The sequence below is a fragment of the Papaver somniferum genome, chromosome 5, assembly GCF_003573695.1.
Source record: "Papaver somniferum cultivar HN1 chromosome 5, ASM357369v1, whole genome shotgun sequence".
NCBI classification, from domain to species: Eukaryota; Viridiplantae; Streptophyta; class Magnoliopsida; order Ranunculales; family Papaveraceae; genus Papaver; species Papaver somniferum.
Window position 1 is genome coordinate 88,235,034 of NC_039362.1, and position 25,986 is coordinate 88,261,019.

Genomic DNA, 25,986 nt, shown 5'->3' on the forward strand with positions numbered 1-25,986 from the left:
ACAAAGAATGAGACGAAGAGCTTTGTGATTACTTTTTATCTTACCTATCAGAGATTAAATCTCGAGCAAATCTTAGAAAAGATAATACTCAATACGATAGAACAAAGTATGATCAGAACACATAACGACAAAGAAAATAGTTGGGTCTGGTTTCAGAATCCCAATAAAGTATTTAAGTAGTTAACCTATAATGGTTTTAGAAAAACCTAGGTTAAAGGAGAATCGACTCTAGCCGCAACTAGTATCACACAAAAGGTGTGCGGATTAGGTTTCCCAGTTGCTAGAGTTCTCCCTTATATAGTCTTCAAATCAGGGTTTGCAATCAATGCTACCTTGGTAACAAAGCATTCAATATTAACCGTTAGATGAAAAACTGATTAGATTCAAGCCAATATCTTTCAACCGTTAGATGGTCTTGGCTTGTTACGCACAAATGAAATGTACCTTCATTTAGATATGGGTAACCGTACCTAAACGCGTACACTTAGTTGGCTCAACAATAGTTAACCGAAGTTAGCCATATGAACACTTTCATATCAACCTTGTTCATCTTAATCACAACTAGTTCAAATGACTCAAATGAAACTAGTTATAGAGTTGTTCAATTGTTTCTATTCTCATAGAAGTATACAAGACAAAATTGAAGCAAAATCGGTTTTGATTCACTCGAATCAATTTATGAACATTATAGCCACGGTTTACAAACATTGCATTCCTTATTATATAAATGTATTTTTTCATGAGTATGTAAACATACTTAGCCGATTTTAGAACTTAACCCACTCAAGTATGCAACGGGTATACATACTTAAGTTCCCGGACTTGGTCTTGTTCGCCAGTATGCAAACGAGTACGCATACTGTCATTCATGACCAAACTCAGTTAAAATAAGTACGCGTACGGGTATGCATACTATAGTTCCCGGATTTCAACTGTTGAATCAGTACGCATACGGGGTATGCATACTAAATTCCCGGACTTGGAATACACTTGCAATAGTTAGAATACAAGTACTCATACTGTGCTATATCCAATTAATGGTTAATTGTTCTAAACTCCCATTTTAATCATTGAAATATTCTTAGAAGACGAGAATAGATGTCTCACACAAACTATTAGCTTCAAAGCAATTTTCAAGTAATCAAATGATTAATACGAAACATTCCGAGTCTACATCAAATGACTGTCTCACACAAATCATATAAGATGTTACCAGGCGATTTTCATATAATTATCTTTTGATTTTCGTCAAGAATAAAAGATGAACTTGGTTAAAGCGAAAGCTTACCAACACATATTTCGAGAAATATGTAAGCGAGTTAAACTCAGCTTGAAATATCAAATGTGTATAAAGTAAAGTCTATATAGCTATATGAATTTTGTCTCAATAGGAGATAGAATAGAAATAAACTTCTGAGTGATAGATGAGTTCAAGTCTCCACATACCTTTTGTTGATGAAGTTCCACAAGCTCCCCTTAGTATTTCTTCGTCTTCAATCGATGAACGCCGTGAATTCCAAAGCTCAACTACACATTCTATCTTAATCCGAGACATAGCTATAAGTAGACTAGAAATCAAGACTTATAGTTTTGACAACTAAACTTGACAAATAAGCTTGAGATAGAAACGTATGCGAGTTCGACCGAGCAATGCTCTAACAGATGCTACAAGAAATATGTGAAGCAAGCCATAACCAACTTATTGAAAAACCAGAACAAGAAAAAGAAGCCAGGAAAAACAAAAGATCCAGAAAAGAATCTGACCAAACTTCTCAGAACTTGAATATGAATAACATGGATTATAATACTGATACCACGACATCTTTATTTGGAATTGCTGATATGGAACATGATTTGGTTGAAGAAGGAGATATTGATGCTAAGGATACTTTCATTGAGATGAGTGAGGCCAACAAAACTCTGATCACTAAAACTTCAACTTTAAACTCATTGCAATTTCAAACAAATTATTAAAGTCTATTTTTTTAATTTCTACGTCTGCATGGTATTTAATTCTGTCTTTTTTGCCAAGCTTTACAAAAGTGACTTAAGTATTAAGTCTTCTCTATTAGTCTCTTATTTCAGCATGAAACTACTAAGCTGGAATTGCCATGGATTTTTAGGTAGAGAAACTAGGGATCATCTCCACCATTTAAATTATTTGTTTTCACCTGATATAATTTTTTTGTCTGAAACTAAGATTAATGATGACAAAATTTTAAACTTGACAACTTTTCTTAGAATACCAAATAGGCTTCATGTCCCTTCTGTGGGACAAGCAGGTGGCATTATCCTTCTATGGAAGGATGGGTTTTCTTTAGACATTGTTCGCTCTTCTAGTAATATGATTCATGCCATAGTTAATAACGATCCATCTAAAGGTGAATGGTTTTTTTATTGTGTATATGATACTCCTTATAGGAATGACCAACCCAGTCAATGGCAGTATATAAAAGATCACGGTACTTCTGTTAACATTCCATGGCTATTCATAGGTGACCTAAACATTATTTTATTTAGATGTTACTGAAAAAAAACACTAGCTCCAATCCTATACTTTCTGAGGTTCTTGATAAAACAAGAGAGTCATATTTACATGATATGGGTTTTAAAGATAACCCATTCACATGGACTAGTAATAGTCATGGTACATGGAAAATTAATTCTAAGTTAGACATGGCTTTAGTAAATAGTGAATGGACTATTAGTTACCCTGATGCATCCCTATCTCATCTCTCTCAAAAGGGTTCTGATCATACCCCAATATTTCTATCCGTGTACACCAACACTGTCATAACAGGAAGAAATTGGAATTTTTTTGAGCACAGGTTACAAAATGACTCATGTAAAGATGAAATTTTAAATGCATGAAAATGTAACACTACAGGAACTGTAACTTATATTTTGTCTGACAAATTGTCAAATACTAGATATTTCTTTTATCTTAATGGAGAAAAAGCATATTTGGTCATATTCAGCCAAGAATAACTGAACTTCAGCAATAATTGTCATCTACAAGCCACTGATGTACAAGGCAATAATACTTCTGAAGTGAAAAGGAGATTGATAATATGAATGAGCTATAAGCCATCTCTAATAGACAAAAGTCAAAAGATCATTTTTTCAATGATATGGACAGAAACTCTAAATAATTTCACAAAAGAGCTAATCAGAGGAGGGTCAGAAACAAAATAGATTCACTGCAAGCACCAGATGGCACATGGTTGTAGGATAAAAATTCCATTGAACAACTTCTTATCTCTCATTTCCAAAAGATCAGTTCAACTTCAAACCCAGTTGACATTTATCATTTTCTTGAACACATTCCCACATGTATAAATGATCAAGATAATGAGAAGTTAACTGCAATTCCATCTGATCAAGAGATACATAATTCTCTAATGTCCATGGAACCATGGACTGCACTGGGACCAGATGGTTTTCCACCCGGGTTTTATCAATCTCAGTGGCATGTAGCTAAAGATGATGTCTGCAAAATAGTCAAAGCTTTCTTCAGTTCTGGCTTCCTTTTTAAGAAGATCAACGATATAAGAGTCACTTCAATACCTAAAACTTGCACATCTCATAAACCATAAGATTTCCAGCCAATATATTTCTACAACACATTATACAAGTTAATGTCCAAGATAATTTCTCTAAGACTTAAAAAACATATGTCCAATATTATTTCTCCAATGCAATCTGCTTATGTACCTGAGAGGTTAATATCGGAGAATATCTGCATGGTCTAGGAACTGGTTAAGGCTATAAAGAGAGAAAAAAAAGGTAGAACTGGTCATCTAGCACTAAAAATTGATATGTCGAAAGCATTTGACAGGTTGGAGTGCGTATTTCTTATTGAAGTTTTACGTAAATTTGGTTTTTGTGAAAAATTGTGTCATCTGATTCTTCAATGTATTAGCACAACTAAAGTTGAGATTATGGTTAATGGGTCACCTTCTAAACCCTTCAAACCAACTATGGCCATACGACAAGGGGATCCCCTTTCCCTTTATCTATTCATCTTAGCAATGGAAGCTTTTGTCCCCTATTTATGAAACACACCCTTGTACACCATTGACTCTAGTTATTAGAATAGTCTTTGACTTGACTTGACTTAGGCAAGTATAAATGTATTTTATTCTCTGTCAGTATAAATATTGTCCTACCAGTATCTGTAAAGACTATTGATTCTCTTTCTCTTAATAGGTTTATTGTTCTTCCCTAATCTGTATATCCTTACATGGTATCAGATAATTTTCGATCTAATTTAACATTTTTCTGATCAATCAATATCAATTTAACATTAAATATTTCTTATCATCAATTAAATATCAATTTCATATTCAAATCAATTTCACATCGAATCAATTTATTATCGATTTCTAGGTTTTCTGCTTACAAGATTCAAGATTTTCTTGATTTCCGATTTACTTTTTTCTTTAATATTTTTACAACAATTTCTCTTCAAGATCGTTAATGCCAAAAACCAGAAGTATGTCTCAACACAATAACATCAATCTTCAACAAAGTTTCACTCAAAATCCATGGAGAACAACATTTTCTTCTTCCGCCGCACCTTCTTCTAACACTGGTAGTTCCTCTTTGATATTTTCATTACCTTTCACTAATATCAACAATTTTGTGTCTATGAAACTTGATTGTTCCAATTATCTGTTATGGAAGGATCAGTTTGAGTCGATCTTAATCTCAACTTATCTTTTTGGTTATGTGGATGGGGAAATACAAGAACCGCCAAGACAAGTTATTGTATATAGAGTTTATGTGACTAATCCTAAGTGGATCTATTGACGTAAACTTGATAGATTTGTAGCTAGTTGTTTGAAGGAAACCTTCACATAATCGGTCTTTGGTGGTGTTCTTGGTTTATCCTCTGCTAGGGAAATTTGGATATTTCCTGAAACAAGCTTCAGGAGTCAGTTCTCTACTATAAGAAACATGTTACGAAATCAGCTGATCAATATTCCTGAAAATCGACGATTCTTGTTTGTCTTCACACACACTTAAAACCTTTGCTGATTCACTTGCTGCAATCGGTGAAAAGGTTAGTGGATATGATCTCATGATGTTCATTTTTTAATGGCTTAGGTCGAGCTTATGACAACTTTGTAATTTCTGCTCAAAATTGTGAGACATCATTCACTTTTGCTGAAATTAAACCTAGATTACTTAGTCATGAGCAGTGGTTAACTGATCAAGCGCAAGATATTTCAATGAGCTTTGATTCACAACATCCTTCTGCATTTTATGCTCGAAATGTTAACAACTATGGTGGTGGTGGTAAACCTAAGTATAAATCAAATAATCAAGGATTAACAAATGCTACTTTAGGTTTGATCATTTTGGATATAAAATCAGAGATTTACATAGTAATGGCCTTTTGGCTCAGGGTGACATGATAAACAATCTTTATCCTATCTATAACTTGCCAATATCTGCTTGTTATCATTATTCTTTGGCTGCTTCTTTATCTGCATTTTCTGATACTTGGAATTATCGATTAGGACACCCATCTAAAAAGATTGTTCAACTCTTGCATTCTGCCAAGCATATCAATATTAATTATGCACCATCTTCTTCCTTTATGTGATTCTTGTCAACTTACTAAAAGCAGGCGTCTTTCATTTCATAGTCCCACTCTCAGTCTTTAAAATCTTTGTCTTTGATTCACTGTGATGTCAGGGATCCACCCCCTGTTGATTCTTTATTAGGATATAAATATTATATTATTTTCATTGATGATTTTAGTAGATATCATTGGATTTATCCAATGTATCTCAAATCTGATGCTAAAGAGTGTTTTTCTCATTTCAAATCTCTTATTAAGAATCTATTCTCCACTAACATTCTTTCTTTTCAAATTGATGGTGCCTTTGAATTAATTCATGGTCCTCTTAAACTATTTCTTGAGTCCAATGGTATTCAAATTCAAGTTTTTTGTCCAAAAACCCCTGAGCAAAATGGTCTTGTTGAATGCAAGCTTCGACACATTACTAAAATGGGTAATACTCTCATTTTTAGAGCTTCTTGTCCTAAGGAATTCTGGTATGATGCATTTATTACTGATACTTTTCTTATTAATAGAAGTCCCACCAAAGTTTTGGATTTTAAATCCCCATTTGAAGTTTTGTTTCAATCTTCTCCAGATTTCTTTATTCTCAAAATTTTTAGTTCTCTTTGCTATACCTTTTTAGGACTTTCTAGAGCTGATAAACTCTCTCATAAATATGTGAGATGTGTCTTTATTGGCTATAGTCCTTTACATAAGGGCTATCGATGCTATAATCTTATTTCTAAGAAAACACATGTGTCAAGACATGTGGTCTTCGATGAATCCAATTTTTATTTTTCTTAATATTGTTCTTCTTCTTCTTCCTTGCATGTTATTGAAGAACTTCCCTACGTGCCTTTGTCTCTCCCTTCTTCTACTATTATCGCTCGATCTCAAAAAGACATTTCCAAACCTAAGCATTTTCCAGATTATTTTTCTCACATTTCTATCAAGCATCCTCCACCTTCTGCTTTTGCATCTATTTTATCTAGTCATTTTGAGCTGAAGACCTTTAGAGAAGCATCCAGAAATCCTAAGTGGGTGGTATCAATGAAAGATGAAGTAGTGGCCTTAGACAAGAATGGTACTTGGGATTATGTTGAACCTATACCTGACATGAAAATCTTAGGATGTAAATGGGTCGATAGGGTGAAGCTGAAGTATGATGGCTCTGTTGATAGGTTTAAATCTCTCCTTGTTGCTAAAGGGTACAATCAATTAGATGGTGTGGATTATTCAGATACTTTTAGTTATGTTGTCAAGAGTACCACGATAATGATTGTGCTTAGTCTTGCAATTACAAATAATTGTCCCATCAAGCAACTTGATTGTCGAATGCGTTTCTTCATGGTGATTTGAATGAGAATCTCTACATGCACCAACCTCCAGGATTTGTTCATCCTGACTTTCCTAATAAAGTATGTCATTTGAAGAAAAGTATATATGGACTTAAGCAATCCCTCAGACAATGGTTTTAAAAGTTTAGTTCTTTTCTTATTTCATTTGGTTTTCTCAAGTCCAGTAATGATCATTTTATGTTAGTGCTTCATTATGCTTCTGATATGTTGGTACTGTTGCTTTATATGGATAACGTTATTTTGACTGGTAGTTCTCTTACTTTAATGTGATACTCATTTCTGCTCCCAATAATGTGTTTGCAATGAAGGAGTTAGGGGATTTGAATTATTTCTTGGGTATAAAGGCTGTTAGACATGAAGATTCTTTAGTGTTGTCTCAGAAAAAAGTACACTTTGGAGGTGTTGGAAAAAGCACAAATGTTAGACTGTAAGCCTTGTGATACCCCTTTTGCTAAAACTTCTAGGGCCTCTATTCATGATAGAAAATTGTTAGATGATCCTTTGGAGTATATGACTATTGTTGGCAGTCTTCAATAATTGACACATACAAGTCCTGATATCTGTTTTAGGGTTAATTATGTCAGCCAATTTATGCATGCTCCCAATGATATTCATCTTATATTGGCTAAGAGAATCTTATAAAAGGCCATATGGGATTGGTCTCACTATTAGAGCCGGTGATATGAGCTCTCTCACAACTTACATTGATTCTGACTGGGCTGGTTTCCCTGATACAAGAAGATCTACTTCTGGTTATGCTGTTTTCTTGGGCTTTTCCTTGATTTCATGGTCTTCTAAAAAGTAACCAACCGTCTCTCAATCATCTGCAGAGGATGAGTATAAATGTCTTACTGTTGCGGCAACAGAACTTAAACGAGTCTCTTATGTTCTCGCGTACTTGCATGTTTCTGTTACTTTGCCACTTTTACTTTATTGTGACAATACCATCACTATATTTTTGACTGCTAACCCTGTGTTTCATGCTAGGGCAAAGCACATAAAGGTTGCTTATCATACTACCAGAGAGCTAGTAAAGTCTGGATTTTTTAGTGTATAAAATATTTGCAGTTAAGAGCAGCTTGCTGATTTGTTTACCAAGAGCCCGTGTTCTCCTATTTTCTTCTAGCTTTTTCATCAGCTGCTGGGGACTGATGTGTCCATCTCCTTTACTTAAGGACTTGTCTTTTCTTTTATTTTGTGCGTGTTAGACTTTCTTTCGAACTTCGGCAGTCAGTTCTGTTTAGTTTGCGATGGTGTTTTTTTCTTGACTTTCTCTGCTTAATGACTGCCTGCATCTGTTCGTCGGGGTGTATTAGAACAATCTTTGACTTGACTTGACTTAGTCAAGTAACTGTCTTTTATTCTCTGACGGTATAAAGACCGTCTTACCATTATCTGTGTCTTTTATTCTCTGACAGTATAAGTACCGTCTTACCATTTTCTGTGTCTTTTATTCTCTGACAGTATAAGTACCGTCTTACCATTATCTATGAAGACTATTGATTCTCTCTCTCATAATAGGTTTACTGTTCTTTCCTAATCTGCATATCCTTACACTAGTGTAACACATCTCTTAATCTAATTTTAGGAGAAAGATGAAAAACAAGTCCTGAAAAAGGCGACACAAGCCTTGAATTTAATAATCCAAAAAAAAACAAAAAAGTCCACGAGTTGGATGGTCTTACCTCCACCTATCAAAAACTGGGAGATGATAAATCCTGATTTATCTCGCGCATTTCACAGAACTGTGGGACCTGCCACCCACTGGAGCTAACAAGGGGCCACATTTTATGTGACGGGTTCCACCATTATGTGAGTCGCGGGAGATAAATCGGGTTTATCTCTCTCGATTTCTTTAGCATTTCCGTATAGGTTCCATAACTTCAGGCAATCCTTCCCAAGGAATCTCTTTCACATCCAAGAAATTTCTCATGGGCTAATTCCATAACACCAAACACAACCTTAAGTTGTCGGTGGACGGTGGGTTTATCACCAACGGCTATACAATCGAGGCACACTATACAATTTGTGCACTTTGGTCTAACCGGAAATTTGAGATACTTTGCACAGTAGAACTTAGTAATTATGTTCAACTGGAAAGATGTCGGTAATTGTTTTGTCAAAGCATTTTAACATTTTACTCGGGTGTTCCGGTGCTAGTCTCAAAATAAAACCACACCCACAAGAATACATGCATATGTTAAGAAAAAGAAAAAAAAAAATTTGCTAAATGTAACAGTCACCCTATACAAGTTTGAAACACCCTTGTGACCAGTGGCCACCTTGATTTTTAAAAAGTAAACATGACAGTAATAAAGGAGAGTTTAACATAACATTACGTAGTATGGTACTGAAACAAGACCAAGACAGAATAAGATAAGTCTCAGTTACATAACGATAAGTCACAAAAGTAGTACATTTGGGTTTGTAGTACAAACAAAGATACAAAGATAAAGGTACAATTAAGACTGAGATATGAGTCTAGTCCCATTGATCATATAGGGACGGCTCTAGAAACCTTAGGATAAACAACACGAGCAGGATGACCCATGATACGACGTCCCTTCATATGCTTAAAGATGTACACTACCGCTCCGATTGGCCATTCTACCACTGCCGCAGCTGCAAAAGCCAAGAATCCGATTGTTGGTCCAATCACCCTGCATCGACATGGATTGCTTCTAGTTCCACATTCCACACAGATGGGTACTCCTACACCAACCGCCATATTGAATAGTTAAGACTTGAGAGTTTCAGAAAAAAACTGAACCAAAATGATTGGAGAAAGTTCAAAGTTGTAGTAATTGAAGTTGCTTGAGAAGTTATGAATTCTGATGGTTATGTGATTGTTGGCACTAGGTGCAGTTCCCTTTTATAAAGAAATCCCAAAATTTCGTTTGGGATTTTTGAAAATTGCTCCTTAAGGAATCTAAGTTGAGACAGGTGGTACTGAATAAGAATGCATGGCTTACACATGTCGAAAGATGATGAGTAACCAATGACACGTAATCATGTCAGTTGTTCTGCCTTGTTTCAAATTTTGGAGTTCCAAACCGGCAAACCGCCAATTGTTTAATGACTTAGATTGGATTAATCGGATACTAGGAACATGGTATTTGGATCGGACCAGTTTGAACTCTGTACCAGCGCAGCTACGATGTGGTCGGGCCACATCGAAGAATTATGCGGTCCCTCTTCTTTCTGTGCCACGTCTTGAAATTTTTTAATCTTTTTTGCTTTTAAGGAGATTTAGACGGGACTAGTTTTTAGGATAAAAGTGGTTTTCATGCTCTTTGGGAGAAAAAATAGGATTTAATTAAACCTAACTTTTTATTACGTGTAAATAAAAAAAGAAGGGCTACATACTTCTTTGATATGGCCCGACCACATCGTAGCCCTGACGACTCTGTACTGGTTCCCAACTTACCAAACGAAATCCGACACGACTTTCCGTTGATTGCCGCAAACTATGGAGGTCGTTCTATAGTTATTTTTTATTTAATTTTTCGAAGGAGTAAATTTATTAAAGATGAAAAATATGAAAAAAAATAAAATTACATAGATCAAATATTACAAAAATAGGAAGATTGTATATAATGAAAGTATCAAAACATGATTTTCACATAGGAAATTGATGATATTGAGGGAATGGCATTCGAAATCCGATTTTGCCATTTGAGTTTGTCTTTTTCTTCTTCTTTATTAAGATTTAAATCTCCCATAAAAAGAGAGAAATATTCGTAGTGTAGGTACACCATCATCACGATTAGACCAGTAATCATGGATCTCCAGGGACGGAGCTAGAAACTTCACCAAAGGGAAACAAAATATTATTAGGGGTGCAAAATAGTAAAAATAGGTTTGAGAGCATAAAATATCCGAAATTTTAGGTTTGGGAGCTAGCTTGGGAGGGTGTGTGCAACTACACCTATGTAGTCGATTTCGGCCATCTCGGCCGAAATTTCGGCGAAATTCCGGATTTCGGTCCAAGAAGATTAGATTTTGTTAATTTCGGCCGGACGAAATCTTTGCGAAAATTTCGGTCGGAAACGCGTTTTTCGGTCGGAATTTCGGCCGGAATATATATATATATATATATATATAATTTTTTTTTTTAAATTGAGTGGATTAATCTCAAGTACAAAAATTAAACAGATTAATTCACTCACTAGTATTATTGCTTGTTGTTGTGTTTGAATTTCTTGACCTAAAATTATCATTTGGTGTTGATGATGAGGAAGGTGAACAACCAGATTTACTAATACTATGTTTCTTTTAAGTGGGTCAATACTCCCTCAATCTTCTAGTCTGACTCAAACTAGGATTGGAATTAATTGAACCTGGCAACAAACACTTCTTATTATAAAAGTTGGAACCGAAATTACACCGAAATTTGAAAACGGAATCTCCCCGAGACAACGTTGTACCAGTGTCTCGCTCGGGACCGAGATAAACCGGAATCCGAAATTAACTACCTTGAACTACACTAGCTCCGCCTCTGTGCATCTCATAGAAATGCAGACCCACACAATGTCAGAGTAAGTTGTCTTCATTAATCTATTTGAAATGATCGTAAAGATCGATATAAATGCTCTTCATGCTACGAGAAATCATTCTACGAATGCATCCAGAAGAGAAATGTCAATAATTTACCATATCAAATTGTAACTAATAAAAAATAAAAATATAATATGAAGGCTATTATTGGGGCGTCACATTCCATTTGAGGGGCGTCACCTAATAGGACAAAAATGGGTCACCCGGAAGTAATATCAAAAACCGCATATCTCAAATAATTTTGTAATGACCGAATAACCCTTTAGTTAATTTTAATTTTATTTAATTTAATTAGATAATAATTAATTTCTACGGTTGGAATCAATCCAAACCTGGACGTAAAACCAATTTCTACGGTTGGAATCAATCAAAACCTGGACGTAAAATCAATTTCTACGGTTGGAATTAAAAGGAACCTGGACGTAAAATTGAAATTTACTGCTAGGTTGACAAAAGGAAAATTTAGAAAACTAAACCTAGACGTAAAATTGAAAATTACGGTTGGAGTTCAACTAAACCTGGACGTACAATCACTTCTATGGTTGGAATTAAAAGAAAACTGGACGTAAAATCGGATTTTACGGTTGGAATTAAAAGAAACCTTGACGTAAAATGAGCTTCTACGGTTGGAAACTAATCCAAACCTGGACGTAAAACTACATGCAAATAAAATTTTACGGTTGGAATTAACCCTAATCTGGACGTAAAATCACTTCTACGGTTTTTAAGTTTTTATTTTAGTTAAAGGGTAATCTAAACATTTTGTATATGTGTTAGGATATCCCATAACTATTTTTTTGGACATTAAGAATCCAAGTGAAACCTCTCTATTGGAGTGCGACGCCCCAATAATAGCCTTCTATAATATACTCCATTCGTCTAGTTTAGACGAAGTTTGAGTTGTTTTTTCTAGTTTAATTGGGGGCCATGACATTTTATTTGCACCCCAAAATTTTCAGGGGCGTATTCATCTGATTATGAAAATACTATTTTACCCTTGACTAATTTTTTTCCTTCTTCAAATAACGACCCTAATTAACGACCCTTCAAAGACAATAACGACTTTAAGGGTCGTCATATACATAATAAAAACAATAACGACCTTTCCAAAGGGTCGTCATATACATAATAAAAACAATAACGACCCTTCCAAAGGGTCGTCAGGATATTGATCTTTATATGTCGTACATTTCTGCCATTAATTACTCTTTGAAAAGTTAAGACTCTTTTATAAGAAATAATGAGCGTTTAGAGTCGTCACTAAAACTGTCGAAACATTAACGAACCTTTAGTGTCGTCACTGAAACAGTAACGACTGTTTACAACAGTTAGATAACGACTCTTTTATAAAAAATAACGACTATTTAGAATCGTCACTGAAACAGTCTAAACATTAACGACTGTTTAGAGTCGTCAATGAACCACTTCAATACCATGACGATTTTTCATACGGATCTGGGCGGAAAAAAAATTATCCATGATCTCATCGATTTTTCATACACATACGGATAAACAAAAAATTTGAAAAAAAAAAGTTAAACTCTAATTAAATAAGATTATCACTAATTAATTAAGATTATTACTAATTATGTAGGGGCTTTTTAGCCATTTAGAAAAAATTTTGATAAGGGGTGGCCCAAATTAGAATGGGGTGACCTTTTTTTGTCCTCTAGTGCATGACCCCCAACTAGATTTCATGGCCCCCAATTTAGCTTACTTGTTTTTCTGCATATCAAGGAAAAAGAAAGACTATAAGTTTTCCATATCTACTCTCATTATATTTTCTAAAATACTCAAGTCTTTAGTTTTTAATTCCTAGATTTTAACGTAAATTTGGAATCTAATGAGTTATTTAAGAATTTCACTTCCTGTAAATACTATTTAGTGGGCATCATTTGTAAAATACGTCACCAGTGAGCAAAAAAGTTAAATATTGAGAAGCTGTAGCTGATAATATCAAATTGTTGACAAGTATAATCATTGCGCAAGGTTTCCATTTCTATCAAAACATCTCTGTTTCCTCATTTTGCGAGAACTCTTTAGCAAATTATTGCAAAGCTATTATCTAAAGGAAAATATCCAAATCTTTATATTACTATTTTTAATAATAAATTAGATTAAGGAGCCGAACATCTGTATTAATGAAATATTAATGGATGCATAAATTGCTAGAGACGTGGGAAGCAGTACTGTTGATATTTTTTGATATATCAAGTTACATATTTATTTTTATAATATGTAAATTTAACCGGATTTTCTTATCGAATCCGTTAACAGGTGGCAACGACCGGTCCTATTGTTGGCAACAGTTTAATAGCAGTAATGAACTACATTGCTTACTAAAATTAGGCACAGGTCCAAAAAAAAATAATATTTTTATTGTCAGGTCGATAATTAATTTAGATACCGTGACACCCAAAATAATCCGAAACTATTAAGAATCAATACATAACTCGTTATGCATATTATTTTTTCAGACATAGTGCAGCCTAATTTTTCAGGGATATAATTGGTAACGCAACTTGGATATAACATATCTAAAAATCCGCGCCTTGAAATTTTACAAATTTTATATCGTTGGAAATCTTTTTAAGAGAGCTACACAACGAGTAAAAACAACAATATCAAATTTTTGTTTTTCACGAAAAAGTCGGAGGTGATCATCGTTTTAGGGAAAATTTTCGAAAACAGACTACATATTCATTATATAGCCTCCAAAACAGATGCATAACACATTATGCAGACGCATAATGAATTATGCAACCATTTGCTCGACTGCATAACAAAGTTATGCATCTATAACGAGTTATGTAACCATTGTTTTGGTTGATTTTAGTCTGTACATAAAAAAATTGATGCATAATTAGTTATGCAGCCATAGTTAAGGATGCATATCAGGTTATGCATCCATTTTCTCGATGCATAAAAGATTATGCAACAATTTTCTTGATGCATAATGCATTATGCAGCCGTATTTTGGATGCATATCAGGTTATGCATCCATTTTCTCGACTGCATGATGCATTATGCATCAATTTTCAATTTCACCCAAAATAACAAAGATGCCGACTAATGTGTTATGCATCCATTTTTTGACTGCATGACATTTTATGCACTCATAACAGCATCTTCTTCTTCTTGTTCTTCTTCTTCTTCTTCTTCGTTGTTCATCATCCAAGCTCAAATAAGCTTTATTATTATTCCCTGTATTTTCTAAATCTCAAATTAACTTTTCTTCCTGTTCTACTTGATTGAAACAATTACAAAACCCTATCTCCATCTCAGAACACATCTCAGATCCATCTTCTCAATCATAATACCTAATTAAAAAAAACCCATTCATACATCTTTCGGAAATAACAAACATCAAGATCTCGATTCATCTCATAACATCACCTCAAACCCTAACTTTCGATTTCATTCATCCATTGTTTCCAATCTTCATGTGATTATACCGTCTATCAATATTATTGATCGTAAGTCACAGTTGGGAGGAAGAAAAGAAAAATAATTGAAGAAGAAATTCCCGTGAAGAAGAAGAAGAAGAAAAGATACGAAGAAACCAAATTTTATAAATTGTGGGTTTGAGAAAAATTTTCTCACAAAAATTGGATGCGCGCGTGAACTTTTCCGCCGATGGGTTTCACGGTATAGAAATCTGTAGAATGGATGTCCCTGTAGTTTTCACAAAACTAAACAAGAGTAGGTGATTCGTGTATCCAACCGTTAGGATCTCTGAATGAGATGTGATCTTTGTGATGGCATTGCAAGATGAATGTTGATGGGCTGGCTATTGGGCTGTCAAATATACGGTTTAGTGCAACCAAGAACACATGGTTTATTACTTAATTGATAATTGATAGTACGGTCAACTGACCATGCTTCAGTATATATATACCATATCATCCTTTGATATGGTTGGTGATGATGAGTTGACAATATATGTGCATGTTGCTAGTTAATAAACTTGTAGAAATGTATATATAACTAATTGGAGTTATTTAATCCTTTTTTTTTGATAGTTTTGAATAAATTTGCATGCCTATAAAAGGGAGTTTGTTAGGTTTATCTCATACACTTGCAATTACACAAAGTCTCTTGATTAACTACAGTACTCAATAGTTCATTTGAACATCAACAATGATGAGAATCGCAAGCACTACTCCTTTGCTTGTCACACTTTCGCTTTTTGTTCTCATTGGATCCTTTCATATTGAGGTTTGTAATGGAGATCTTGAATCGTTACTCTCATCTTGGATGCGGCCAGGGAAGGGTAATGGACGTGGAGATCGTGAAGGAGACAAAGAAGTTGGTGGCGAAAATCAAGGAGATATTGGAGGACTAAAGATGAAGTTCTATGAGAACATTTGCCCTCATGTTGATGTTGAAAAGATAGTAGAGACCATTACATGGAAGAATGCTTCGGGTAATCCTAGCTTGGGAGCTAAACTACTACGGATGCATTTCCATGATTGCTTTGTCACGGTATGCTTTATTTATCTCTCTCCACCTTGCCACCATATTATTTAGCTAAAAATTATTTACATTTTATACTAAAATCCAAAGTCAAACCACATTTTCCCATTTTGCCAATACTTTTCGTCTTTTCCATATAAAATAAAAATAAAAGGTATGCCCGGATGAGTTATTCCGAAAATAAAAATAAAAGGGTTTGATTGTGGATTTGTCCGTCATCTATCATCTATCTATCAGTCATCTAGTCGGCCAGCTGAAATCACAGCCAAATTCCGACAATATTTTTAAAGTTTCTCGTTCAGCACTGAAACTAATGTTTGTCTAATCTGTTCCAATTTTTTGTTGACTATATATGCAGGGATGTGATGCATCAATATTACTGGATCCATCAACAAACAAGGCTAGTCCTCAAGTTGAGAAAGAAGCAGGACCTAATCTATCTGTATCTGGATACGAACTTATAGATGAAATCAAAACACGGCTAGAAAAAGAATGTCGTGAAACTGTGTCTTGCGCTGATATCATTGCGTTGGCTACCCGTGACGCTGTTTCGTTTCAAGTACGTAAATCCCCCTAAACTGAAGAAGACAATTCATTACTTTGCTTAACCTTAATTGGGTTTGCTAATTGGGAAATGTTGTGCATGTGTTTGGTTGAATGCAGTTCCAAAAACGGATGTGGGAAGTACCATTAGGAAGAAGAGATGGAAGGACTTCTCTTGCATCTGAAGCATTCAAAAACTTGCCTTCTCCCTCTTCAAACTTCAAACTTCTTCAGGACGCCTTTGACGATAAAGGTCTCGATATTAGAGATCTTGTTGCTCTGTCAGGTGCACATACACTTGGAATCACACAATGTGGTATGATTTCCACGAGGCTCTTCAATTTTACCGGCAGAGGAGATACCGATCCATCTATCGAAAAATCTTATGCAGAGACTTTGAGATCTAAATGCAGACAAAGCTTTGAAACAGAGTTAGAAATGGATCCTGGTAGTTCGAAATTCTTCGATGGCAATTACTTTAAGATTGTCAATCAAAAGAAGGGAATATTTGAATCTGATGCGACACTTCTTACAAATAGTTTTGCAGCTTCCTTGGTGAAAGAGTTTGAGGATAATAACAAATTCTTTGCTGCTTTCGCAACATCAATGGTCAAACTGGGAGGCACGGGTGTACTTACTCGAAAAAATGAAGGAGAGATTAGGAGAGACTGCCGATTTGTTAATTAAGTAAAGGTGATCACGATGCTACTCATGAACTGAGGCCAAAAATTGTTATGTCCTAATTTGCAGATATTTAAAATTTTATTTATGTTGCTTTTGTTAACTCTTTGTTTACGGATAGAATTGTAAGTCTCTCTAGAACCTACCAAGTATTCAGTTTCAAAAAAACATGATGCATCTTGTTGAAATCTCATAACGCTTGGTCTTAGAGATAATAATCTAACCGGAGAGATTTCAACTTCATTGGGTATCTCTTACTATTCTTGATCTTGGTTATAACAATCTTGATGGAAGAATTCCAAGTACTCTTAGCCAACTGACGAGCTTAAAAGTTTTGGGTCTGCTGTCAGGTATGATCCCTTCTTCGCTCTACAATATCTCATCACTCGAAACCTTTTCGGTGATGTTTAATCAGCTCCATGGGAGTATTCCTTTCGCACTTCCAAATCTAAAACACTTTTCAAATGCTGAAAACAACTTCACTGGAAGCATTCCTAGTTCAATATCCAATTTGTCTAAACTTAACGTTTTGGTGACTTGAGAAGTCTTGTAGCTTTGAATTTAGCAGAAAATAGACTTGGAAGTGCGCAACCTGACGATTTAACCTTTCTCCATTCTCTAGTCAATTGTACCCATTTGAAGTTTCTGATCATCGACCCGAATAATTTCGGGGGCGTGTTACCAAACTCTATAGCCAATCTCACTAACAAACTTGAACAACTATTTCTCGGAAAGAATCCGATATACGGAAGTGTTCCTACAGAATCTTGTTGGCCTAACAGCACTCATTTTTGAAGATAATCTGTTCACAGGTAGTATTCCTCAAGGCATTGGGAAACTTCAGAACTTGATAATACTAGATTTTTGTCAGAATCAATTCTTTGGTTCAATTCCTTCCTCTTTTAGGAACCTAACGGGACTGATCGAACTCACTTTACCATACAATAACTCGACAGGTTTAATACCTGCAAGTCTTGGATATTGTAAATCCTTGAATAGCTTGGCCTTGGGGAACAATAGACTAAGTGGTGGCATACCAAAACAAGTTTTAGAACTTGGCTCACTATCAAGAGGTCTCAGCTTATCTGACAACCTTCTCACTGGTTCACTTCCGGTGGAAATTGGCAACTTGAAAAACCTTGAGATATTGTACCTGCATAATAACAAACTATCCGGTAAAATCCCAAGTACTATAGGAGAATGTTTAAGCTTAACAGATCTAAGATTGGACGGTAACTTCTTCCAGGGAAATATTCCTCCAGCTATGAGTTTCTTAAGAGGTCTTGAAAGATTAAATCTTTCCAGCAATAACTTGTCTGGTGCAATACCAAGCGGCTTTGAAAGTCTAACACTCAGCGTATTGGATCTATCGTATAATAATCTGGAGGGAGAGGTACCGAAAAGCGGAGTCTTTAAGAAGACAAGTGCATTTTCCATTGAAGGGAATAATAAGCTTTGTGGTGGCATACCTGACTTAAAGCTGCCTGATAGCATATACTGTGTAGAGTGTGTGTGAGGTGTGTGTGTTAGGTGTTACTAAAGTGTGCCATAAGCACGTGTGAGTGCAAGAGAGAAATCGAGTCAAGAGAGAGTCTATAAACTCATTTTCTGTGTCTGTATTTGTTAATCTTTCTTATATCAATCAATTGATTAAACCGTAAGCAATGTAGACATCAGGAATTCCTGTGTTACTATGGTATCATCGAGGGGGAAGCTTAACAACGTCGATCCTTGGCGATTCCTGCAATTTCATCACCACCACCACCATTAATCTCATCTTCTGCTGCTACTGATTTTGTTTCTGAAGAATCATGGAGTTCCTGCTATGAAGTTTGTTATTGGAGGTTTTCGGTAGAAATTAGGGTTTCGTTTTGATACCTGCTACGTCTTCAAACAGAATTAAGCAAGATTCTTAGATCTGGAATTTGGTTTAAATCACTTGATCTCTTGGCGATTTAGGATTTCAATTGTGTTTTTCGTTGGAACTTGATTGTTCTACCTCAACTGTTTAAATCGAATCTATGCTGGTAATCTCTAATTCTATCTTTTGATTACTTCAGATTTGATTTCTTGTGTTCAATTTCTACATCACTGCCTCAACAAAATTCGATTTCATCTTCAAATTCTGTTTTCATCATAACTTGGTTGATTTTGACCTAGTTTTGTTATCAAGATCTGCTAATACTGATTCCTGAATCTAGTTGGTCTGAGCATGCCTATTTCTGCTACTATAGTTAGTTAGGAAGAAGCTTAATTTTGTTCCACCGGGTAGTGGAGAGAATTTCTCCTTAAATTCAGTAGGACATTGAGTTTGACAACCTCATTGTTGCTTGGTATGGTCCTCACTACGGTGTTGAAGAATCTTGTGTGTGTAATGATGGAACTGAGGATGCTGTTTCGGAATCGGAATTGGTGCGGTACTGGTATACAAATTGAAGTTCTCTTTGATGAGTTTGTGTACACTTAGTATGCAACCTAGTGTTCAGCTTGCATATGTGTTCAATGTGCAACCTGTTTTCCTTCTATTTTTCATGCTCATTGAATAATACAGTTGAAGTTCATCTTCAATGGTGATGCACTAAATGTTTAATAAATGTTTCATGGTTTACTGCTGCAATACCTGCATAAGGATTCAATTCAGTTATTCAGTTTGATGTTTTCTAATAATATAATTGAAGTTTATCTTCAATGGTGGCAATAAAAGGGTTGAATTATTGAATCTCTGCAATAATGGAATGATTAAATAGTGCTCTTAGTGCTTACTGATGTTGGTAATCGTAGCTGGTTGGTACTTTTTTCTTTTTTTTTTCTCTTAACTCTATATCGGTTAGACTATCAGTTCAGTATTTGTGGAAAGATTGGTCTTAAACTTCATGTTTCTGATTTGCCACCTGCACCTCCTAATGATCCTTATGATTCTTCATGGGTACAAGCTTTATTGCATATTTTTCTGGTGCTGCTACACCTCAACTGCCTATTATGTTAGAATGTTGTTATGTCTGGTACTTTAGAAAAGATTTTCAACATGGCTATTTGGTCCAATGAATGGAAATGCTCTAGTGCTGGTCTCTTACTTCTTTAACATCAGCTGTGCCATAAGATTCATCAAGGTTAGCTTGGCGTATAAGTTCAACTACTCTCCTTTCACTAGCACACAGTCCTGGCTTGTTTTTCAAGAGATGTAGTCGGTATGGACTGGTGAGGTACTGAGTTACAAGTGCTGAAATTTTATATTCTTCTTTGGTTCCTCTCGAGCTTGTGTGTTCTTTTAGTGTGCTTCTACATACTGAGTTTATGCTGCTGATGCCAAACTGGTGCTAAGCTCAATAGTGGAGAGTCCTCTTATTGTGGTTAAGATCTTGTGCTTTACTTCTATATATGTTTCTCCAGCTACACCAACTGCAGTTATTTCCAGGGATTGGGTTTTATTGCTAATCAAGTTATGTGACCAACTGTTCCTGCAATTTCTTGTTATGTTGGAGTTGGTACTTTTGCAAATTGGTTCAATGGTTATGCTGTCAGTGGTACTAATTGTCTTGTACAGGCCTATCACAACATTTCTCTCTTGCGTGCTCCTCATATATCAACTGCAAATACTTCTTCTACACCTGCAACAACTCATGGTACTGATTACTCATGGCTGGGGTGTTCCAGTATGGAGATATAATGCCTGCCTACTACTGTGAGTGTATCTTCTTTTACAATCTGTTGCTGTCTGCATCACCACCTACTATTGCTGCTGTCTGCATACTTTATGTCCATTCTACATCAACTGCACCCTATTTTTGGAGCTATTATTTCATGCTGTATGCTGCTTTGGACCTTGTCAGAGATGTGCTTCATATTGCCTACTCCAACTAGACATTCCACACCACTTCTCATAGATATTTCTCCTACTGTTCAACTGTGTATCTATGTGTGTGCTGGTTTGCATATACTTTGTAGAGTGTGTGAGAGTTGTGTGTGTGTTAGGTGCAATCTCAAGCTGTTTTCTTCAACCCATCTTGAGCTTGAGGGAGGGTGATAGCATATACTGTGTAGAGTGTGTGTGAGTTGTGTGTGTGTTAGGTGTTACTAAAGTGTGCCATAAGCACGTGTGAGTGCAAGAGAGAAATCGAGTCAAGAGAGAGTCTATAAACTCGTGTCCTGTGTCTGTATTTGTTAATCTTTCTTATATAAATCAATCGATTAAACCGTAAGCAATGTAGACATCAGGAATTCCTGTGTTATTACTGCCGAATTGCTCGGGTTCATCAAAACGACAACAGAGGAAAGCAATGCCTATCCAAGTGATAATTATCATCATAGTTGTTGTGGTGTTATTTCTAGCTTTCGTTGTGTTTATTCTCGCTCTTTACCGGAGAAAGAAGGCAAAGACAAGACACCTAAATTCGACAACTTTAGAGGTGGCCAATATGTACATGGGAGTTTCTTACAATGAGCTCTTTAAAGCTACCAATGGATTTAATGATTCTACCAACTTGGTTGGCGTGGGAAGTTTTGGCTCTGTATATAAGGGAATACTTCGCAAGATGAATCAAATCCTGTTGCAGTTAAGGTTCTATACCATCAACAAGAAGGTGCAACCAAGAGTTTCATGGATGAATGTGATGCCCTGCGGAATGTCCGACATAGAAATCTACTCAAGATCGTTACTTGTTGCTCCAGTACTGATTTTCAAGGTAATGAATTCAAAGCTCTAGTCTTTGAGTTCATGGCTAATGGAAGTCTAGAAAATTGGTTGCACCCGACTGCAAATAACATACTCCCTCCGTTCCTTTTTAATAGGCTGGTTTCTATAAATAAATGTTTCAAAAAAAATAGGTTGGTTTCCTAATTGGGAAAATCAAATGTTACTTTAATTTTCTGGGACCACTTTTCTCTTAACTTCTTTTGATGACAAGTATCATGTAGACCATTTCACTTTATTTCTTTTGCTGAAAAGTGTTCTGGGGACCATTTCACTTTACTTCTTTTATTGACAAGTATCATGAGGACCACTTTTAATGATTAGGTCTCTTAATTTCCTTAATTTTCTCTAAAAACAAAACCAGAATATTAAAAAGGAACAGAGGGAGTAAATAAGGAAGGTCAACTACAGCTTAGTAATTTGAACCTTGAGAGAAGACTGTGCATCGCAGTTGATGCTGCTGCTGCACTAAATTATCTTCACCATGAATGTCAATCTCCTATTGTTCATTGTTATCCAAAACCAAGCAATGTCCTTCTTGATGATGATCTGGTTGCCCATGTGGGAGATTTTGGCCTGGCTAAGTTCATTTCAATTCCTTCAAGTTCTTCCAAGATGTCGAATGAACAAGACGCGAGTTCAGTTGCAATAAAGGGCTCCATAGGTTATGTTTCTCCTGGTAAGAAAAATGTGATTATTAATGTTATATACATGCCATTTCATTTTGTTCTTGACGTCAAATCTTTGTTTTTGTTGAGCAGAATACAGAATGGGCGGCGAAGTGTCCACACAAGGCGATGTGTACAATTACGGGGTACTTATATTAGAGATGTTTACAGGAAATAGACCAACTGATGACACGTTTAAGGATGGCTTAAACATTCATAACTTTTGTAAGATGTACGCATCGCCAGAGCATATGTCGAGGAGAGTATCGATTCACACTTATTTTTAGATGTAGAAGAAAAATATCACGATGATGATGTAATGATCAATTACAATATGCCAGGAATCAAAAGAATACACTTACCAAGAGACAAAATGAGACAAATCCTAGCTTCTATAATTCAGATCAGAGTCAAATGTTCTTCCGAGTTACCTTCAGATAGAAGCAGCATGAATGAGGTTATTGTTGAAGTACAACAAGTTAAAAATCAGTATCTTGGTATTGGACTATGTTCACCATGCATACCGTTCACTTTTACAGTTCTGGAATGTAAAATGTTATAAGTCAGTTTGCTAATGTTAAACTGTGTGCTGGTAAATAGAACTGTTGACCAGTTGTACAGAGTCAAACTTGGCAAATAGATACCTTGACTTTATGTTTTTTTTAATAGGAAAGGAGATTCATTTGAATCTTAAAAAAGTTACATACTGAGTTTATCTTGGTGAATGAGGATTTGAGTCCATTCATGACCATTATTAAACCAATTAAAACATAAAGATTGAGTTCTTGCAAATTTGGCTAGAGCATCTGCCAAGTGATTTGCATCTCTGTGTGCATACTTGCAACTCCAAGACTCAACTGACTCTAAAACGCTACGAACATCATTTATAATATTATAAGACGTCCATTTAACAGCTCCCACGTTTACATTAAGCGCCGCAATAACATTTGTGCAGTCTCCCTCTAACTCAATTCTTCGCCACCCATTCCTCTTTGCCCAAATTACTGTTTCTAGTAAAGCTTGCGCTTCCGCTTGTTCTGGGTCTATGACTGTGCAAGTATCTCCTCGCAGTCCATTGCTGTTACCTGCAAAACCCCTACAAATTAGTCCCAACCCTGCTGGAGCATTTCTGTTAATGTAAGATGCATCAAAATTAATTTTACAGACACCAGGTTCAGGGTTTGTCCAAGTATGAATAATGCTACTGGTTCTAATATTCTGCGCAGTAAGTATAAACTGGGTTCTGTTGCACTCATCTAGCTGCATTTGAATAGCATTAGATACTTCTCTTACATTCACAGAATTGTTTTCAAAAAATTTAGCGCACATTGCTTTCCAAATTAACCAAACAGTAAAGCAAGCCAAACCATATAATTTAAAATCAAATTGCACAGATATATTGCTAATCAGAAAATGATTACATAACCACTGGGATATATCACTGTTGTGAGTCAGCGATGTGAAACCCAGACTGACAGTATTCCAAACAATTTGAGCAACAGGGCATTCATAAAACAGATGATGAGGAGATTCATTAGCTGCATCACAAAGGGAACAATGATTGTCCTGATGTCTAGAGAATCTAGATAACCCAGATTTAGTAGGCAAACAATTATGCATGAGTTTTCAGATGAAATGTTGGATTCTAGGAGGTAACTTATGCTTCCAAAACAGTTTCCAGTTGATAGCTAAATTATTTTTAGTAGGTTTATAGGAAAGCCTATCACCAAGAATAGCCCTGTAAGCAGATTTAATGGTAAGTTTGCCATTATTAGATGGTTCCCATATCAACTTGTCATTTCCTGAGAAGAGAATTCTTATTCTAGTGATTTCAGTAACAATATTCACATCAAAATGAGCATTTAACATATCCAAATTCCAAGTTTTTGTATCATGATTAATCAACTGACTAACAAAAGTAATATCAGAAGAGTATAAATGAGATGGTGGGGGCTTGTGCATCTTTGGGATCCAATTATCCTTCCAGATATGCACAGAATAGCCATCACCAATCTCCCATACATAAATTTTTTTAATAATGCTCAAACCTGTACAAATGCCATTCCATATCCAAGATCCATGCTTATCAACAAAATCAGTTAATGGATTAAAGTTTGCAAAATATTTCTCTCTTAAAATGACAGCCCATGGTTCTTCTGGAGAAGTAATCATCCTCCATGCTACCTTGACTTTATGTTGAATGAACCTTTACTATTAAAATTGATAAGAAAATATATCCATGTGTAAATTTTACACTCAACATTCAGGCCTGCTCAGATATTCTCCAATTTGCTCGCCAAATTTACAACTGCATGGTAGGAAAGAGATAAAAACTACTACTCCGTAGAATTTTCCTGCTTAGATTTGCATTAGTCTAGAAAATAGACATAGTTTTATGACTCCGAGTTTTTGTAGAATAGTATAACCGTGGAGACCAGAGGGTTGCAATAGTTTATGTTTTTACCATCTCCCTTATAAAGCATAGTTTGGACAACTTTGACCAGCTAAAGAGTGGTCCAGATTTCTCCTAGAGAGAGCTAAATCTATGGCTGTAAAATGATGAGTTTAATTAAATATCAATCGTAAATGTTCTATTAGTATAATACAATACATAATCAATTTATTTTATATTAAATCAGTAAACATTAATGGTGGTTGTGATGGTGGGTGGGGGTGGTGGATCAACGGTGGGGATAATGGTGGTGGGTGTTGGTGAGAATGGTGGAGTAATGACGTTAATGGTGGTGGAAGAAGTAGTAATAGTGGGATGAGAAAGATGTACTAAGGTATATAAATTACTTAGTTACCCTTGTTTAATTATTTTATTTGATATTACTTTTTTTAAAAAATTTAAAATAATACTTTCGTTAACACAATACATAATAAATTTATTTTATATTGAATCAGTGGACATTAATATTGGTTGTGATGGTGGGCGGGGGCGGTGGATCACCGATGGGGATAATGGCAGTGGGTGTCGGATGTGAGAATGGTGGAGTGATGACATTAATGGTGGTGGTACTGGAAGAAGTAGTGGTAGGAAAAGTTAAATCTACGGCTGTAAAATGATCAGTTTAATTAAATTTCAATAATAAATATTCTATTAGTATTTCACAATAAATGTTTGTTTAATTAATCAAATAAATATGCTTTCATTAATATAGTACATAATAAATTTATGTTATATTAAATCAGTAGACATTAATGGTGGTTGTGATGGTGGGTAGGGGTGGCAGATCAACTGCGGGGATAATGGTGGTGGATGTCGGTGAGAATGGTGGAGCGATGACGTTAATGGTGGTGGTGGTGGTGGAAGAAGTAGTGGTAGTAGGATGAGAAAGGTGTCCTAAGGTAGATAATTACTTAGTTACTCTTGGTTTATTTTTTTATTTGATGTTACTTCTTTTTATAATTTTTTTTTAAAATAATACTTTCGTTAAT

General features: G+C 35.4%; 2 protein-coding genes and 1 pseudogene across 2 annotated transcripts; 2 read left to right on the forward strand and 1 right to left on the reverse strand.

Annotated features, from left to right (window-relative positions):
* Positions 1-9,302: 9,302 nt before the first annotated feature.
* On the reverse strand, positions 9,303-9,759 carry LOC113277618. Its single transcript, XM_026526661.1, has one exon. It carries the CDS (start codon positions 9,656-9,658, stop codon positions 9,425-9,427), a length of 234 nt encoding a protein of 77 aa, XP_026382446.1. The 5' UTR covers positions 9,659-9,759; the 3' UTR covers positions 9,303-9,424.
* A 5,868-nt stretch (positions 9,760-15,627) lies between these two features.
* Positions 15,628-17,193, forward strand: LOC113279272 (peroxidase 24-like). Its single transcript, XM_026527970.1, has 3 exons — positions 15,628-15,972; positions 16,322-16,522; positions 16,627-17,193. The coding sequence occupies exons 1-3, from the start codon at positions 15,628-15,630 to the stop codon at positions 17,191-17,193; spliced, it is 1,113 nt and encodes a 370-aa protein (XP_026383755.1).
* Positions 17,194-18,696: 1,503 nt separating this feature from the next.
* LOC113279273 lies at positions 18,697-23,107 on the forward strand (annotated as a pseudogene).
* Positions 23,108-25,986: the final 2,879 nt, after the last annotated feature.